Source organism: Hyalella azteca, unplaced genomic scaffold, assembly GCF_000764305.2.
Source record: "Hyalella azteca isolate HAZT.00-mixed unplaced genomic scaffold, Hazt_2.0.2 contig2569, whole genome shotgun sequence".
Taxonomy (NCBI): Eukaryota; Metazoa; Arthropoda; class Malacostraca; order Amphipoda; family Hyalellidae; genus Hyalella; species Hyalella azteca.
Window position 1 is genome coordinate 82945 of NW_025932839.1, and position 20348 is coordinate 103292.

General features: G+C 39.9%; 1 protein-coding gene across 1 annotated transcript; it reads right to left on the minus strand.

Annotated features, from left to right (window-relative positions):
• Positions 1-131: 131 nt before the first annotated feature.
• On the minus strand, positions 132-18720 carry LOC108677779. The gene is made up of 13 exons (XM_018166060.2): positions 18629-18720; positions 10549-13154; positions 9670-9801; positions 8770-9168; positions 8177-8322; positions 6747-6875; positions 5756-5937; positions 4945-5140; positions 4623-4797; positions 3690-3899; positions 2541-3284; positions 1915-2191; positions 132-1243 (listed from the first exon to the last, which is right to left on the minus strand). Exons 2-13 carry the CDS (start codon positions 13115-13117, stop codon positions 1102-1104), a joined length of 5301 nt encoding a protein of 1766 aa, XP_018021549.1. The 5' UTR covers positions 13118-13154; positions 18629-18720; the 3' UTR covers positions 132-1101.
• Positions 18721-20348: the final 1628 nt, after the last annotated feature.

Sequence of the window (20348 nt, forward strand, 5' to 3'; positions counted from 1 at the left end):
AACACATCTCGTATAATACTACACGAGATAACCTGCGTTAACACATCTCGTATAATACTACACGAGATAACCTAAGCTGAGGCTGATACAAGAGGTTGATGCTTTGTGTGGCCGCATGAAAATTATGAGAAGAAATTCAGTCGAATTTATTTGAAAAACGTAAAATATAAAGAACAGAACTCGTGGTCATTCCAGAAAGAATGTTAACGTACATGCCAAAGCAGATGAAACAATATTATTTAAGTAATTATATCCTCCCGGCTAACTGATCATCTCCACGTCACTCCAGTCAACTCGCTGTTTGGCGCACGGAATTTTTAAAAAACTTATCCAGTTATAAATTATAACTATTCCTGTTAACAAAATTAATTTTCTTCCTGCTTTGCGGAAACTATATCGTCGTGAGATAATCACCACATCGTCGTGAGATATTCACCACTCGTCGTGAGATAATCACCACCACGTCGTGAGATAATCACCACATCATCGTGAGATAATCACCTGATCATCGTATATAATCACCCAGTATAAAGTATAAAACGAACTAAGAACTAATTTAGTAGTACCAACAATAATTATCATATCAATACAGGCATGAAGTATTGAATGAAGCTCGGAAAGGCGCCATTAAAGAGGGACTAACGTCGGAGGATCAATCGTTTGGTATTGACAATAAACAATAACTCAATCAAATTAATATACGATCAATTTACCAACACGCCGCGTAAACGATGAATGGTTAAAGTTATTAACATAATAAGTAGCTTAGCTTAAAACAATACAGTATATCACATTTTAAAAGAACAACTATCGTACAATCATTTACACACATACTATTGGTCTAATATTCACATATTAATAGGAAATATAATGTACACTTATTATCATGACAATGGGGAAAGTAATGTACAATTAGTTATACAATTATTGGCTATACATTTGTAGTGATGCGCATATGAGGCTTTGAATGAGTTATGTAATAAAGAAATTAGTTGTGGTCTGGTGGTGCTGGTCTAGTCCAGGTCGCGCAGGTTGATGGTGGTCTGGTGGTGCAGGTCTAGTCCAGGTCGCGCAGGTTGATGGTGGTCTGGTGGTGCTGGTCTAGTCCAGGTCGCGCAGGTTGATGGTGGTCTGGTGGGTGTGCAGGGGCGTGGACGTGTCGGTCAGCAGGTGGGGGCACATCAGGGGGTCTGGGGGGTACAAGTCCCCCCCATGAGGCACACACAGTCCGTCATCCCCAGCCTGCGGGGACGTGCCATACATCAATATTCAAACTACCACAATCAGCATGATAAAATTATATTATATCGAAATAAAATAAAAAAATAAATATAATTCATATCTATATATATATTTTTATGAAATATGAATATATTATATATTTTATCGAAATCAAAGCAACTCGATTCTATTTCTACAGAAGTCTCTCAAGTGCCACAAGTTTTACTGATGACATTAACTTGCAACAGCACTACAGTGGTGAATAACTTACAAAAAAATTCACGAGAAGTGAAAACAGAAAAATTGCGTTAAACACAAGACCTTCAGACAAATAAATTAATATAAGAAGTCCCATTGAAAATCTCATACAGAATTCCCATCCGGCATGTCTCCTCAGACAGGATCCCACTCACCCCTGCAGGAAGAGAAGAAGTTATCAATAATCGAAACAATCAATTATTCACCTTGCAACTGCATGAAATTTTGAGTAGGAATTAATAAAACATATCCACCATTGAAGTCAATAAAATATATACTATATAAAAGGACAATTGCAAATAAATATATAGTCTCATAGATATATAACTAATTTTCAAACGATTAAGATTTACACCTTTTCTTTTAATCAAATATTCTTTAGAAAATCAGGAAGAAAAATATAATTGTGGCTGACTAGCAGGGAACATAAGCTTACCGGCATCGAAGGGAGGCCCCAGGAGCTCAAGTCCCTGCAAGAGCGCTGCCGGAGAGGAGGACTCCTCTGAGAGAGAGGACGGGCCTTCTGCAGAAGGCGGGAAATCTTCGGACAAGGACATTGGGACGCATGACGATGGCGCAAGACCTCCTGACGATGGTATGGGACCTTCTGAACGGAGTACAAGACCTCCTGACGATGGCAAAAGACCTCGTAACGCAGGGACCTGCCCTCCAGATGAAGGCACAAGACCTCCTGACGAAGTCGCCGTCCCTCCTGATAAAAGATTAAAGGAAGCAACAAGTGGTTCTCGCCGCCTGAATACAGAGCCATAGGGCATACATACGGCATAGACATTAGCGTGTATAGGCCTACGGCATTTACTAATATGGAATACGCATACCAAGTAGAGCAATGCTAGCAATCCTAGATCTTTTCTCCGTACATAGGTGACGAAATGCTCACCTCTAATATCGAAGCTGAACGTCCATACGAACAATCTGATAGTGGCTACTTCCTCTGAAACTTTTACACTACGCTTATCAAATGGTCTCTCCGCACATAATGAAACACGTTTTTGACAGGCTTACACCAAGAAATATGAACATTTAGGTCAAAATCTTACCTTTAGAGCGACATGAAGCGTTTCTGTGGTCGACTGTGATGTGGGAAGTGACCGCCACAACTCTGGCGTTAGACTGGAAAGTTTTACTTCCAGCACCGGCAACGCGGGGGACGTTCTTGCTGATGATAATTGTATTCTGAGGGAATTTATTTCTATTGATTTGAACGTTTAGCGATGAATTAATATTATTGATCGCAGCAGCGTTTTGGAGGGGAGTTTTGTCAGTTATGAGGTCCTGAGATGTATTTTGCTCTGAAGGCCTTAATGACGAATTTGAAGGAGACGTAGCAGTAGAGAGAGTAAAGAGAGGAGTAGAAGCAGGAGTAGAGAGAGCAGTAGAAAGAGTACAGAGAGGACTAGGCTGTGTACATGGAGAGAAAGCAGTGACTGAGAGTGATAAAGGAACGATATGAGTGGACGTAGAAACTGAGGAAGATGGAAAAGGAGAAGGCAAGGTTGTTGAAATAAATCCGGTAGAAAGATAGGAATTAGATAAAGAAGGAGCAAAAGAAGATATTGACGTTGACAGAAACTCAGAAACTGATGGCGAAGATAGAACAGAAGAAGTGCAAGGAGAAGGGAATGATGCCGATGGTGAAGAATGAAAGGAAGTTGGAGAAGGAAAAGAAGACGAAGGTGATGCAGGAAGGCCTGGTTTGATGAGAGGTGAGTGCAGGAGGTCGCCAGGGAGACTCGATCGCTCCCCCACCAGCGTGATGTAGTCCAGGGGGCCACCGTCAACGCCTGCAAATAGCAGAAGGGATTACCAACGAAGCTTCGATGTATTACCGCCAACCAGCTTAACTGAGATGAAATACCAGCAAACTAGGGAATAGACAATTTGTGATAAATAAACATAAGGTGTAAGACAGCTAAATGAAACGTCAAGGAGTGGACAGACTTACCTAGGCTTACCTAGGACAGCTGAATGGAACGTCAAGAAGTGTTCCTTAAGGGCAGCCTTGGAAGAGGCTTACCTAGGACAGCAGAATGGCACGTCAAGGAGTGTTCCTTAAGGGCAGCCTTGGAAGAGGCTTACCTAGGACCGCTGAATGGCACGTCAAGGAGTGTTCCTTAAGGACAGACTTGAAAGAGGCTTATCTAAGACCTGTCTCTTATACACANAGGGCAGCCTTGGAAGAGGTTTACCTAGGACAGCTGAATGGCACGTCAAGGAGTGTTCCTTAAGGGCAGCCTTGGAAGAGAAGCCCTTAAGACAGGACTGCACGGGGCAGTACAGCGCAGTGGCGCCGCCCTTGCCGCCGCCCGTCTCAGGGGACGCGACACAAGCAAGCTTCTTGGCGTGCTTCTTGAGGTGCACGTACAGGCTGCTCTTCGCTGTGAACTTTGCACTGCACTCTGAAAATTTTATTCATTAATTATTAGGTTGCATGATGGTGTATAATTCTTACATACTTTCATTTTTCATACATAAATCAATTCCAATTTTGTTGATTTTTTGTTCTCGATAATTTGTTTTTATTGCTTCGGAGAAGCTTACACAGTGTTGTTTGTTTGTATTAATGAACACAATTTTTTTGGTTGAATCATGTTACATATGACCCTTTAAAAATCAACATATTCACTCAGTATTACCTTAAAGAGTGAACACGATTTAATTTACACACAATAAGAAAAGTTTTAAAAATAGTTATTGAAATATTTCTTCATACGAGTAAAGAAATGTGGTTAACGCAAATAAAATTAAGCGACATTAGGATCAGATGTAGTTTGAGGTGTGGAGAAATGCAGTGCATTTCAGTGGAGTAAACAATATCTCATAAGTGATCCCATGAGTGTATCACTCAACTAACTCATGCGAGCACCAGCAGAAAAACTTGTCAGAATTATTACCTACATTAAGGGATAAAGAAAATTGCACTCCATCACTCACTAAGTACTTTATGCCACTATAACTCATGGCAATAAACCCCAGGCACACCCGTGAAGAATAATGCTCTGAACCATCAGGTGAATGAGACATGACCGAGATGAGGCACCTGAACTAGACATGACCGAGATGAGGCACCTGAACTAGACAAGACCTAGATGAGGCACCTGAACTAGACATGTCACCGTCACCTGGTTGGGTGCAGGCAAAGTTGCGCACGCCCGTGTGGAGCAGGAGGTGCCCCTTAAGGTGCTCTGAGCGTAGGAAGCTCTTGTGGCAAACGGGGCACGAAAACTTGCGGCAGTTGGTGTGCTTACGCTTGTGCCGCGTCAGCTTCGAGGAGCTCTTGAAGGACCACTTGCAGCCCTGCAACACAACACCTGACATGAGGCACTGTTACAGGAGCTCTTGAAGGACCACTTACAGTCCGTCACTTGCGTTCAATATGGCTCTTACTTTGAGACACTTGATAGAATGGCTTTTATTAAATGGCAAGCTAAGAAGCTTAGTCACCTCAAAATCACAGACGAAGGGGCGTTGGCCGGTATGGTTCCTCATGTGGGCCTTGAGGCGGCAGGGCTTGTCGAACTCCTTGTCACAGCCTGGCCACTGGCAGCGCAGCTCGGACGGATCGCGGCTGTGGTTGCGGAGGTGCAACGTCAGCGACGAGGCTTTGAAGTAACACTTGTTGCAGCCCTCCATGGTGCACCTGGAATACATGGACGTATCTTTACATGGTGCATCTAGAAGACAAGGGACACCTCTTTAAATTGTGCACTTTGAATGCAAGTGCAGCTATTTCGTAGTGTTCATTGGTACGTGATTGACCGCAGTCGACAGTACACCTAAGTGTATGATGTGAAGATAAAATAGAATAAAAAACTACATTTCAGAAGCTGCTAAGCCAGAAAGCAGCTTTATATTATATTTGGCTCATGATTCCAACTTCAAATTTATTTGTAATTAGATAAGTCACAGTGTAAACCTGGATACTGACGGCTTTTTCCACACCGTCAATCCTTTGTCCAAAAACTAATGACTCGTCGCCAATGATATTCCTTCTAAAAGACGGGCAAGCCGGGTTGTCAGACAAAGTTTTACAACACCTCACACCAGCCTCTTAAGACTGTCCTACCTCATACACATCGCACAGCATGTACTACCCATTAGTAACACAACAACAACAACTTATAAGGAGCCTGGACGTCAGCATGGGTCTTATGGTGCATCTGGTAGAGGCGCATAATGTGGAGTTAAGACTGTCCTACCTCATACACATCACACAGCTTGAACTACCCATTAGTAACACCACAAAGGAGCTAACTTATAAGGAGCCTGGAGGTCAGCATGGGTCTTGAGGTGCATCTGGTAGAGGCGCTTGGTGTGGAAGGTGAGGCCGCAGCCCTGGGCACCGCAGCGCCACTGGTAGGGGCAGTCGTGACGACGGAGGTGCGACCGCAGGTTGTAGATGGTCGTGAAGCGGCGCCCGCAGTCCGGTTCTTCACACTGATAAATTACAGCAGTAATTACTAATAACGCCGAGCTGAAATAATCACGGGTATTTGCTGCAATCTTGCTGCTCACATGTGATGTTAGTCGGTTGATTATCACGGTGACTAATGCAAAATGTTATTAGCCATTGTCGACCGCCATAATCATTGAAATTCAAATGGCTGATTAAACGTATAAACAATAATCAGAAGGAATACTCCTAGGAGGCTAGGACTGAGATAACCTGACGACCAATAACCAATCTCATATTTGATATGAAAATATCAAATTAAATAACGCTCATTGCACCTGTTTTGATATGAATAAATTTATTCTCGATTAACGCAATAAATTTCAATAGTCACATGAGCGCGTCTCAGACTCACGAGTGTTACTTCGCGACACATGCTAACAAATGTTCTCCGTTATCAGCGCGTCTGTTACCGTCACGTCAAACACTCGTAATACTGCGCCGCCATCAACACGTGCAACGCTTAACATAATGCCATAATTACAGAAATAGTATATGAGAATATTGTCCAGAGGACTAGAAAAATATTTTCCAGCAGAATATTGTCCAGTGGAATATTGTGCAGTAGAATACTGTGCAGCAGAATATTGTCCGGTAGAATATTTTCCTATAGAATATTGTCCAGTAGAATATTATTGAGCAGAATATTGTCCAGCAGAATATTGTCCAGCAGAATATTGTCCAGCAGAATATTGTCCAGAAGAACATTTTGCAGTTGAATATTGTCGAGTAGAATATTGTCCAGTTGAATACTGTGCAGCAGAATATCGTCCAGCAGAATATCATGTCTCACAACAAAGTCCCGACGCTTGAGGTGGGTCTCCATGTGGCGCTTGAGTTTGAAGGAGGAGGCGAAGCTCCAGTCGCAGCCTGCCTGGGAGCAGCGGAACGGACGGTCGTGGAAGTGATTCAGGATATGCACCTGCCACAACAAATTAATATATTGAAACTTACAGAAGTAGAAGAGTATAATAAAACTAGAGGAACGTTCTACTAATTAAACGATTATTCCCAGCTACAAGAAAACTTTTCTAGCTATAAGAAAACAGAGGTCACACACAATATACAATAAAACTAGATGAACGTTCTACTAATCAAAATATTATTCCTAGCTTTAAGAAAACTTTTAATAGTTAAATAGCAGATAGAATGACTGGGAATGCAACCTGGAACAGTCTGCCGGCATTCATAACATCGGCTCCTTCGTTGCCTTTGTATTTGGTCGACGCCTATAAGATAGAACTATTTCGTAGAGCCTATGAATCATGTGCTTAGTCATTTTTATTCGTTCTCGTGTCTATTCATTTTTTGCTTGCTATCAAACTTGAGTGTAACGTTCCCTCGAAGTTCGTTTGAACCAAACACCACGATAACTGCTTCGTAGAATAGTAATAATAATGAATGTATGGTAGAATGAAAGAAGGGAAGGATGGTTAGACCTAATAAAAAATCATTCAAAAAGTATAGAATTCATAAATTTGAATTAAAATCGAATAAAATCATGGAAGTTTTACAAAATATTGGCTCTAGTTTGAGAAACTTACTTTTCTATGAATATGTTTAATTACGTTTTTCAGGAAATGTTTAATTCAGTTTTCCCCTTTAAAAAACCTCATCAATTTTCACATGAAGTTTATTAGGGATGTTTCGCACATAGCTAAATCTGTGAAGAGCGTCGGCTGAAGCATTGATCCATTCTCGGCCATTAACAATGTATGTGCCGCTGGCGTAGGCACGGCCATTAGATGATCGTGACCATCAGTGACGGTAACACGATTCAAAACCCTACCTTTACAGGCGCGTCCCTTTCCCTCTCCCTAACTTTACGTAGCCTTTCCTTTCACTTGCCGTAAGGCGAATTTGTAAAAAAAATTAGATCAGTACTCACTGTAGGAGTGACAGCGCATTTCTCAAAATCGACCAAAACGTGAAGTCACTGACTGACGGACGGACATAACGAGCACAAAAGCGCCTTTTTTTCCATAAATGAGAAAATACCCTCAAAATTAAGTTTAAGTCTTGCCTCTTTTAGCAATAGAGACATAAAGCACACACCTTGAGGACTAACGCCATGAAGCACACACCTTGAGGGCTGACGCCTTAAAGCACACACCTTGAGGGCTGACGCCTTTAAGCACAGACCTTGAGGGCTGACAGCTTAGAACAGACCTTGAGGGCTGACAGCTTGGAACACACCTTGAGGGCTGACAGCTTAGAACAGACCTTGAGGGCTGACAGCTTAGAACAGACGGTTGAGCAGCCAGGATGGATGCAGGCCCACTGGGGTGGTGTGGATGACTCCTGTGCAGCCATCACCTTATCCATCGAAGCTCCGACCGACTCCAGGGCCCGACTCACCAGCAGATCCACTGCAATCCAGACGGTTATTAAACATCCATTGATGCTCAATAATAATATACGTTCAAAATAATAAATAATGTTTAAGAACTGGATGGACTCTGGTCAGACCAGATTCAATGTCATATACTGATACTACTTCCTTGTCAGATAAAAAGTATTGTATGAATTACATGATCCCGGATGCCTCCAGTTTTCAAGTCCCCGTACTTGCAATGGATTTTTTGGGTCAAATTTTTATCCTACTGAATCTGTTACAATCGAATCTCGCTATTGGATGAAAGTCATTACATGTTGTGGAAATAAAAGTTCAACAAAAAAAATTGTCATACAAAAAAGTTACAAAATGAATAAAGTTCATTCAAACACTCATAAATTTACTTTGTAACCATCATAGAATTAGGTTTGTAACTCGTAAAATTTCAATTTGTGTACATGAAGTCATATTGCGAACTCACAGTTCTCTGCGTCAGGGACAGGCGACGCTGCAGACTGGGATTTTCTACAAGCCTCATCCTCACTTGACTCTGCAGGCTTATAGCAGCCCTCTGCAGGCTTTACCCCTTTATTTTTATGCGTGTTTAGAGTGTCTTGCTTATCCTTAGCGCACTTGGGTACAGGCCTCTGGCTCACAGCTCTCAGTTTAGACGAGTTTGTCGCAGCTCTATCGTCATTAAGTTTTCGTTTCTGGCCTCGTCGAGACAAAGAAGAAGTAGAAGAGGAGGCAATATTCTGCCGCGATTCTGTTCTCGTGGGCCGAACTTTTTTGGTTTTCGTCGCCGATGACGTGGTGGTGGTGGTAAAAACTCGAGAGCTTGAAATGGCCGGAGACAAACTGCGGTCTTCTTCGCCTGTACCTGCCCATGAAAGTCCGAATTGAATGATGGAAGTTCTTACTAAATAATCTAGTGAAAAACTGCACAAGCTGCAAATAATCTATTGCATGCTGCACATGCACATAAAATGAAATATGCTCCACAATTTATTGGCCTGAAACTGCGATTCGAGGAAATTTTTCTTGTTACTAACCGTAATTATTACTTGCTAATGAGTAAACCTGTTGCCAATTTCTATTTAAAACAACTTCTTTGAAATCTTCTTCGGCAATGACAAGATAACATTGTAAACAGGCACTGAAGAACGCGTCACGTGACACAGCTCACAATGCTGGCAAATGGTACCTTGCGTTGACTACAAGTTAACATAAAGTTACCGCGCGTTGATACAAAGTTACCCCAACTTAACACAAAATCACCACGCGTTGACACAAAGTTACCCCAAGTTAACACAAAATTACCTCGCGTTGCCACAAAGTTACCCCAAAGTTGCCACAAAGTTACCCCAGGTTACCCCATCACCTGCACGTGTAGGGAGGCACGAGGAGGCAGTGAAGGAGGTGACGGGGGGCAAGCTGTCCAGCACTGAGGGGACCGACACCATCGTTGGTGAGGCGCCAGGTTTGAGCGACACGCTCACCTTCGGCACCAACACTGCAATAAACACAAATTTTTGAGTCCTTTTTTATTCATACATGTTTTGGTTGCAATCATAAACATCGCGATACAATTAATGCGCTCAACTAGAAAGGTTATTGTGATTCTATTGTGTGTTCATCTAGAAAGGTTATTCATTGCGTGTCAGGCAGGGAGAGTTTTCGACTGGTGCTATAAGTTAGATGTAAAGGTCTGGTGGACTGCACGCTTTTCAGCTCCAATATAAGAAAAGTGAGAAATTAATTGGAGACATGAAACCTCGCAAAAAATCACAATTGTCTTCGCTTGTCCGCCTGAAAAGACACAGGTCGTGAAATTGAGGAAACATATTTCTCCGCACCACCTATAATATGGTCACTTGTTATAGTTACTATTTATTGTGTTATAGTCAGCTCCGTTTTATCAAGCTTTGTAAGTACAATGGGCATGGATGGCTAAGTCGAAAAAACGGTCCCCAGACCCTTTTTTCACGAGCGAACAAATTCTCCGTTCACATCTTCCATATTTTAGAAGAGCATGGGTGCCTTCTGCGTACAATTGCGTTCTTATATTCTAACCATGATTATTCAAGTTTTCTCAACCTAGGATAGTAAAAGCAAAGAGGTTAGTGCATATTTTTAGAGCAATATTTCAAATGCAACTAAATACAAATGTATGTTAAATTAAATCATGCATGAAACTGAGGCAGCTCATGCGTATACTAAGATGCAATCAGCTTGAGGTGCCAGAGGCACGGTTACTCACGTTTTTTGCCGAGCGAGTAAGCAAAAGAGTTTGCCGTTCTCGCTGTGCTCGAAGAATTTGGTGGGCTTTGAGTTATACTCGCGGAGGAACTGAGCTGCAGTGCAGAAGAAATTGTATCTGAAGAACCAACAGCAGATTGAATGTTTTTCGAAACTGGAACGCGCGTTGATGAAGGTTCCTTGGATGACTCAATGGTGGGAGGAAGGGTCAATGTGGAGGGTGTCACAAAACTTGTCTTGGAAACGACGACGTTTTGCACACGAACAGAAGTTGCGGTAGGACTAGACGCGACATGAATAGTACCAACTGTTGTTCCAGGGACGTTAGCATAAGGGAACGCTGAACTGATAGGGGTATTTTTGTTTTTCGAAACTGGAGGTTTGAATTCCGGTAACATCTGATTGATTTCAAAATTATGTGACGGCGAGAGTGTACCCGCACTCAACTGATCTGCTGTCAAGAGTCCGTTTTCCTGCTGTATTTTCTTGATGAACTTGCTGGCGGTCTGCGCTCTCTGGATGAGTTGCCATGGGGCTAGACCGAGGGGGTCAAGGTGCGAGTCTTTGATGCAAGACACGGCTTTTACCAAGTCGCATGAATTGACCTTAAAAACCGTGACTTCGTCATTGGAAGAGGTGATGAAAATTGAAGTTTGATTGACTTTGGGATCGACCGACATGACCACTTTTGCCTGGCCTTTATGAGATCGCAAGTCATCGAGGTTGACTTTAGTCATGTTGGTCAAAGACCCACGTGTAGCTGGGGGCGCCGCCTTTGTGATCCTCACTACCTTGTGCCGCAGGGCTGAAGGAGGTACGGGCGGAGGAACAGACCCTTCGGTGTCGGGTGAGTCCGTCTTGTATCCTTGCAGTGCAAGTAAAAGATTCTGAGGAAGGCTGATCTTCCGGTCGTGAGATTTGACGGCACTGAACACAAGCGAAGGCTGCATCATGGGGATCGTCTTGTAGGTGGTGGTTTGGTTGTCACTGGACGTGGCGATGTTCCTTTGATTTTGAATCAGTTTCAACGCGGGGTTGGAATTGAACAAACCATTTTGAGAAACCGTTGAGCAATTGATTTGTGTGGACTTTGAACTCGCAGAAGTGATGATCATGGTTCCTTTAGAAGTATACGAATTTGAATTAATTTTGCAGGCCTCCGACGGCATAGGTAGCAATGAATTTATTTCGTGCTGCAACAAAGGTCTATCGGTGTCTGCATAATCTCTGTCATCTTGAAGAGTGTGACTCTCATTTATAGATGACGCACAGCCAACTGTATCAAAAGCTAGAGAGTTTACAGCACTGGATGCTGACGCAGACTCGATGATATTTTTAACTAACTCTTCTTTGCTTTTCTCAGATTGAGCCAACCTTTCACTCACTGATGAAGTTCTTGCATCTTTCTTGTTGTCAACAACACAATTGCTCACCAACAATGAACCGTTGGAGAGATTAGTCTCGTAAGACCACTTGGAGGGACGTAGATCAGGATTAGGATTGATACCTAGATCAGCTTTTAGGAAATTTTTATCAATTGTGTCTAGTAGATCCTTGCAGGCAGCCGTTGCACCCTCGTTCTCGTTATGTGCGTTCGAGGCTAAGATGGAGGATAATCTTGAGTCAGTTTCAATCGAGTTACAGGTTGAAACAGAAAAAAACTCACTGGGCAAACCTGCAATTTCTTCAGACACAGACAATTCATGGCAGCGGAGGTCGTCCATGCACAGCTCACCAAGCGCTGAATTAGAAAGCAGGTTTTTGATGCTGCATTGATCTTTGCTGATGCCTTCATCCGTGTCAACATAGAAGGGCTGAGGAGTATCTTTGCCAAGTTTCGACTTCAAAAAAGATCCTGTGATGAGATTGTTCAGTTGGTCGTTCGATGTTAGGGGAGAATGAATCTCAAAGTCAAGAGCTAAGCACGGCTGGTTAGAAGTTTGAGTCGAACGCATCGTGTCTTTCCTTTCCATTGTAGTATTGCTAGAGATGAGTTCTTGGAATGCTGGCAGAAGAACTTCCTCTGAATCAGAGGCTTGCTTATTAGCATCACCAGCGTCGTGAGGTACGCTCTTGTTCTTGCATAGTCTTTGCATGGAGTCTGCCAGCAACATCTCCTCGAATATGCCTCTGTCCAGGGGGTAAGATCCCGCTTTAATAGCGCCACTGGGAAGATGAAAATATTTCTCATAGTGACTCGATCCTGCAGACTCAGGCTTTCCAAATGCACTCTGACATAAACTATGCTCTGCTCTGACTTGAGAGATCCCAGAGCAGTCACCGCTGCTCAATTGACTCTGTAGCATTCCTTTCAGGTTAAAGAGATCGCCGATGTCTAGCTCAGCATTTTTAAGATCGGAATCAAAATCCAGCCCTGACATGCTATCATTCTTAGATTTGAACCAATCGTCTACATTATGCAGGTCACTTGGAAAATCAGACGAGGTGTTGCCATCTTCACTGCTTCCTTCTTCAGGCAACTTCAGAATTCTACAGAAGAGCGAGTCGTTCATCACGACGGGTTCGGCGGCCTCGAGGGCTTGTTCTCTGGACACAACTGCACCCTCCATGACCTTCTTGGTTCTGGTGACCCAAGCTAGGTCGATCCTGTGGACAAGCATTGCGCATACATAAAATGAAGTAAACCAATTCAGTATCAGCAATCTGAATACTAACACATATACATAAAAACTGAATAAGTATCTGATGAAGGAAACGCTGCGAGATTCTTCATAAATCTATCTATTCGTAGGTTTTGAAAATGCAGTATATATAGCAAACGTGTCTGCAGCCAATAACCAATTTAAATCACGAGCGTCGTACGTAGGTTTTCGGTCACACGCGGCGATCGTCTTACGTCGATAATATTTTTACTTGTTGTTTGCTTTAGTCTTACACTGACTGCGTCTGTCAAACGCATTTTGCTAACCTCTTGCGCTCATTGCACCTGTCATACATATTTAGCTTCTTTCTTGCACTCATTGCGTCTGTCATTCATATTTAGCTTCTGTCTCATGCTCACTGAGTCTGTCACACATATTTAGCTTCTGTCTTATGCTCACTGAGTCTGTCACACATATTTAGCTTCTGTCTTGCGCTCATTGCGCCTGTCACACATATTTAGCTTCTGTCTTATGCTCACTGAGTCTGTCACACATATTTAGCTTCTGTCTTATGCCTACTGAGTCTGTCATACATATTTAGCTTCTGTATTACGCTCATTGCGTCTGTCATACATATTTAGCTTCTGTCTTACGCTCATTGCACCTGATGTACATATTTCGCTTCTCTAAGACGAGGGTAAGACAGACATGTTTCGCAATGATTGCATATGACGCAAACAATGTACGAGATACCGGTAATAGTCCCATACTGACGTATCCCATAGAATGTTATTAGCATCACAGCATGTCGGCTCTAACAGCACTAAGCAAACGCATTGGGATGCCCATTTCGATTGCAATAATTCAATCTGCCGATTTTCGAAGCATTCCACTTACAACTTCGAATGAAGCCTTCAATAATGAAATATCAAGAAGGAACTAGACATGGGCTTTGGTGACCTGAGAACACTCAAACCAGACTCTTCGTATGGGTAAAAGCCATACAACTTATTTATAAATTCAATTGAATACATTAACATATGCTCCCAGAATTACAAAATTTTAAAAAATCACTAAAAATATTTGAAAACTCCAAAATGTGATTGATTTGTCTTACAATAATATTACCTCTAAACTTCTCAACCCCTTCAAGACTCCACTTTAGCTATCCTTTTCATCACTCTATCTTAGCCCCTGCACTCTTTCCAAACATATTTTACTCATAACCACAGCTGCCGTGGTTCTAGAGGAAAAATCCACAATGATTGCTATTCATTGACAGCTCTTTTATACCACACTCTATGTACCATAACACTTTTTTCTTGAACCAGCTGTCTCTTGTCCCTCCAAGGTCAGGTGGTCTTAGTTTCTATCCCACCATGCCACACTTAGAACATGTACCTCCTGCTTTCTCATCATGCTAGCATGCTTGCAAATTCAAACTTGGCACCCTTGCTCTCACTCAGGTTAATTGCCCCTTATCAATGCTATCAGTAAAATCATTTTATTGCATCTAATTTGATATAAGAAGTGAGTGCACTTCCTTTCTTTGCCTTGCTTACATACTTTCAACCAAAATGCTTTTATCTTCCTATTTACAGATAATGCTATCAGAATAATCCATGACACTCATGCACTTGTGTCCACATCCATTTGCTCTGATGTTCTGCATAAATATCTTTTCCTCGCTATGTTTATCATTCATTCTCATTATTGAGAAAGGGGCAGTCATTCAGGAAGCCCATAATTTCAAGCTTGGTGGTCAATCTTGTACTACTGGTTACATTCATATTAGCTTAACATTATTCCATGCAAATATGCCCCATGGGTGGTAGGCCATAGATAAAACTGAGAACTGGCAAAATCTTCTATACTTGTTAAAATTCTCAATGTTATGAAACAATTGCAACAAATTCAAGAATAATTTTTCTAGATAAATATGAAATTAATGTGATTACCTAAATAACAAGAAGATATCTTGCGATTAGCTCATCAATGATAAGTCAATCAATTATCAATCTAATCATGAATATATATATAAAAGTGTTAAATGCTAATCCCAATAATAAAAATGTGTCATTATAAAATTGAGGAAAAGTTATAAATCTATAGGAAACTACAAGTAAAATAATCCTTACTACCTACAATTTATAGAAAATTGTCACAAATATTCCAGATTGGTTTGATACTGAATCAACACTTCAACAGTACTGTAGTTATATTTTGAAGCTCTGCCTCAAGCCCACTGTGCAGAGAGTGGATGAATATTGCAGGATCTTTGGCGACGCTTCAGTAGCAAAATTTATGCCTTCAGAAGATCTTGCCGACACATTTAGATTGAAATTCTTGCATTTAATATATTTGTCAGTCTTTGGCTAACTATTTAGAAATAAGTAAGGTTTCCAGTACGTTGGATGGATCAGGATGCAGTGAAGCTTGTCCAGAAATCAGTTGCGATGAGTTCCCGCCAAAATATCCTACGCAAATGTAGACAACAAGTTTACGATTGTGTAGTTGCGGTCACATTAGAGCGGTCAGACTGCATTATCACACGTTCAGTTGACACTTGCTGTACAATTGGACTGTTTTTAGGGTAAAATTAGTTATTTGGGATAACATGTGCATGCAACCTTGTAAATAAGTTTGTTGCTTGTAAATAGTTTTTCATTACTCAGCGTAAATGGCTTTTCATTGAAAATTACCTGGCAATGCATCTTGAAAATGGTTGGCGATGCTTTGGGCTTAAAAACCCATATATTGGCAATGCTGCTTCCACCCTCTGCACCCTGGCCTCAAGCAGGCATGGCATATATCCACTTGGCAAGCCACGACTGATTTTTTCGAGCCGTGGTTTTATGGATTTGCCAGCCGTGATTCCATTTCACCAAACCATGAATTTCATATCTTGGAAATGAAAAGCCATTTATGAGGCGTGAACTTATTTACAAAGTCCATGCACATGTTACCCCAAATATCTAATTTTACCCTAAAACAGTCAAATGGCAACAATAAAATTTGTCTTTACTGTAAGTTGAGCACATGTTAATGCAGTCTTACCGCTTTGACATGACCAAAACTATGCACAATCTTCAACAAAACGTTTAGTTGATTTGTTTACATTACGATGTTTATGTTTCTTCTGCAGGATATTTTGGCAGGAACGGTAAAACAATGTGGATTGTGCAAGTTGAAAATTTTAAGAAATGACATGTTTGCGAAATGCAAACTGCGATTTTTCAATCAAACAAAAATTTATGACATTTGAGCCATGAGATTTCATACCTACTGAAATTATATGATATTAGAGTCACAATATTTCAGAAAAAATAGGACTTTTCCAGCCCTGGCCTCAAGCTCAGTGTGGAATTCTGTGTAGGTAATATATTCTCATGTCAATATAAGAAAACGTATCGAAATACCAACCCTACCACCGCGTTACACCACCTTCCACTGCAATGAAAATTGACGAACTGAGCTCATTTGAAAATCGCGCGTGGTTTGAAATCCAATCCCGTGTTGCCAACGACTAATCAAGTTAACTAGTCGTTTATCTGTCGGCTATCTTTTTTGCAATGAATACGTTCTAAAATAAAAAAAACACATCCAGCTTCGTAAAAAATTCTCACGATTGGACATCACCCACAAAGTTTTCAATTTCACACAAAATTATGAGATAAACTTCAACTCTTTCACTGCATACATTCACATGAAGTTTTCTGTTTACTTCTCACAAGACGGTGTCACACACTTATGTTTTGGTTGTGTCTAGTTTGATTTCACAATAAATAGACTTGATTCACATTCCATTCTGAGATTTAAATGATTGAAAGTTTTTTTTTAATTATAAAAACCTATTTATACGTTCCAGATTTGAATTTTTTGCCCTATTATGTTGAATTTATCTCGATAAATTGACTTCAAATTCTCAATGATTTCGTCTGCCATCCCGCGTTTTCGAACGTTTTGTGTCTTTTAGAAAATTTTCGTTGTTTAATATGGGAAACTATTTCATTATAGAAAACATAGAGCAAGTATGGTATAGTGCATTAATAATACAATTTAATTCAATAAAAATTAATTTTTAATTTGAAAAATATAATCAGATTTTTAATTCAACATTTTTCTTATAGAATTTAATTCTACAGCATGTACCATCTAGTATATTAAATAATAAATTTTGATTAAGTAAAATTTAATTTTATTTAATTTTTCAATTTAATTTAATTCTACAGCTTCAACCGGTAAAAATGAGCATCATAGGAATCAAAGTAAAACGGTCGTTCATACATCACAAATTGAATGACATTGGATGGATTTGATAGGTATTTTATTAATCATGTTTATATATAAGAACAGAAATGACGCGTCTATTTCAGAATGATAATGGAAATGTTTCTACTATTTCAGAAACTTTTCTTGAATACACTTCCAAAAACTAAAGTTCTGTATTCAATGGAGTCTTTTAAATGACAAAATCATTCAATTTAAAATTTTTAGCTATAAGAGTAAGATCGTCATTTGTCAATATGAGGAGCATTCATTTGTCATTCCTGAGGAGCTGTAAGAAAAAATTCGTTGTTTTTTATGTAAAAGGATGTTTTTCAATTAAAAGAAATGCAATAATTGATTTTTGGAAATACAATGTTAAAATTAACGATCCGTATTAGAATTCAAAGTCGTTTTCATTCGTTTGATCAGAAGTTTTCGTTCGTTTGATCAGAAGTTTTTGTTCGTTTGATCAGAAGTTTTCAGTCGTTTGATCAGAAGTTTTCGTTCGTTTGATCAGAAGTTTTTGTTCGTTTGATCAGAAACAGAAAAAGTTTTCGTTTGTTTGATCAGAAACAACATAATTATTCATTCTCTTGCATTAAGTATACAAACAATTAGTTAATTCGTAATTCGTATACAACCGTATACGAATTAAGTAATGATTGATCATCCCGCTAGATCAGCGTTAGCGGGAAAGAAGCAATTCAATTCAGTAGCACGTTAGCTCTCGTGTTATGAAGTTCGTCTCGTCTGAACTCTGAATTGCATGTTTAGTGTGCATGATGAAAAACTCTGCCTAATGATTACTTAATGAAGTTTAGTTCATTGCGGTCAACTTAAGAGACAAAATTTCAACTAACTAATACTTTTTTATAAGTCTAATTTTAATTGTTGAGTGATAGGTGCAGGTTTACAACTTCCAAGTGATTATCATTAGGTACTTTATAGAAACTGAGCAAGTTAGCGTGCGTGTTTTAAGCCTTTAAGAAGTTCATTTTTTGCCTCAAATAACAATGTTGGATAGAAGAAGTGGTCTTGGTGGATCGAAATAATATATGAACCTCTGAAATTAGAATTCCATCCTGCTCAAGCTCATCATTTGAAATGGCTATTATCAACTTATAATGGAGTTATGATTTTTCTATTTATTTACCCAAATAAATACAGGATCACATTCAGAAAATTTCAATACAGGGCAAAATGAATTACCTTGAAATTTCAAAACTGGCACATAAGTTTGTAACTCATATCTATTATAAAAATAAAGAGAACAAATGCTTTAAGCGCTATGAAATAATTAAAACATTTTTTATTGGCATATCATCTTAAGGATCTTTTTCAATTAATTTTGCTTCCTCCTTTCCAGGCTGGCTGCGCTGGCAAGCTGTTGATTGGCCAAGATTTACTGATTGTGTTATACCTAGTAGCTTTTTCAAATTTTAATTTTGGACGATCAAATCATCAAGATGCTCTGGCGGTTTATCATCAAAATACTCTCAACTACCTAACATGAGAATATAAATTGAATTTTGAGGCACAAGCTGCTAGTTGTATCGGAATTTTTACAGAACTAAAAGACGAAATGACCATCCATTTGAAGATGATTTGTAGGGATGAGCTGCACGAGCTACCAAGTACCAAACGTAAACAAAGGATGGCGTGCGGAATACGGTGATGCGGAATGGGAGCGATTTTAAATTTTTCCAAAAAGTGAAGCACGTGTTTCATCATGTCGTTCGATACATCTAAGAAATTATTTGAAAATATTTTTTGGCATGAATAAATATCTAGATAGTTTATTCGAGAATTCTGGCGTTTGAATGGTTGCCATTGATTGGATGGGTAGGTGGGGGTTATCATAGTCGATTTGTCGTGCTCTGTGATTCTTCGAAATCGATGGTGCGTTGATAATAGTATGACATTTTGACTAAGAATTGTTAATTGCAGTGAAGGTAAAATTTTGACTAATGTGAGAATCAATTGGGATTCTTAATATGAAACAACAATTTTCATACAGATGGCGGAGCTGGTATCCGAAGCGTTTTCAATAAAGATATGATGAATATACATAGCAATTTCATTATTTGTAATTTTTACTGAAAAATTATCTACTATACATGAGAATAATGAACCGTGAACTGATAGCAGGAAAAATTGTGAATCACCTAATGTTGAGGTTGGATACACAATAGAAAGAAATTCTGGAGATTCTGATGATGAAATAGGATGAGAAATTACCTTTGGGACACTTATCTGGCCGGGAATGCTGCCCGTTTGAGCATAGAGTTTGGGAACGAAGGCTAAATCTCACAAAAATGGTGACTTAAACATTACCGTTAGATCCTAATGAGTGCATGAACAAATTTTCATAGAACTGCCCTCTTTAGTTTACGAGAAATTTTATGTTCACTTAATGATGGAGACCGCCAGATGACCGGCCGGAGAAGTGTCTGAGAGGTCGTGATGGGTGAGGGTGACAGCATGACGTTTTGAGAATCAAATCATATTATAATTGCGATCTTTTGGGCTTGTAAGCCAGAATACCTGTTTTCCTTTCACAGTGCGTAAAAGTTGTTGCATTAAAATAAGTGATTAAGTTGAGAGGAGGCTGGCGTCAGTGGAGGCTGGAAAAGCGTAGGAGAAAGAAAACTGTGCGGCAATAAAAAATTTTGAGCTAGTAATGGGTACTTACATGCATACTTATCAGTAAATTAACTATAAATTACATGTATACATAGCTTATTAACAAAAAAGAAATGCATGTATGCAATTTCTCAATATTATTCGCTACACAACAATGATTGATTTCAAATTCATACCTTTTATGAACAAAATTTACATACTAAAATAACGGATAACATTTTTCCTCCTCAATCTTACTGATAAATATATTTGCATAATTGAACGTACGAGCTGCGGTGTGCATCGG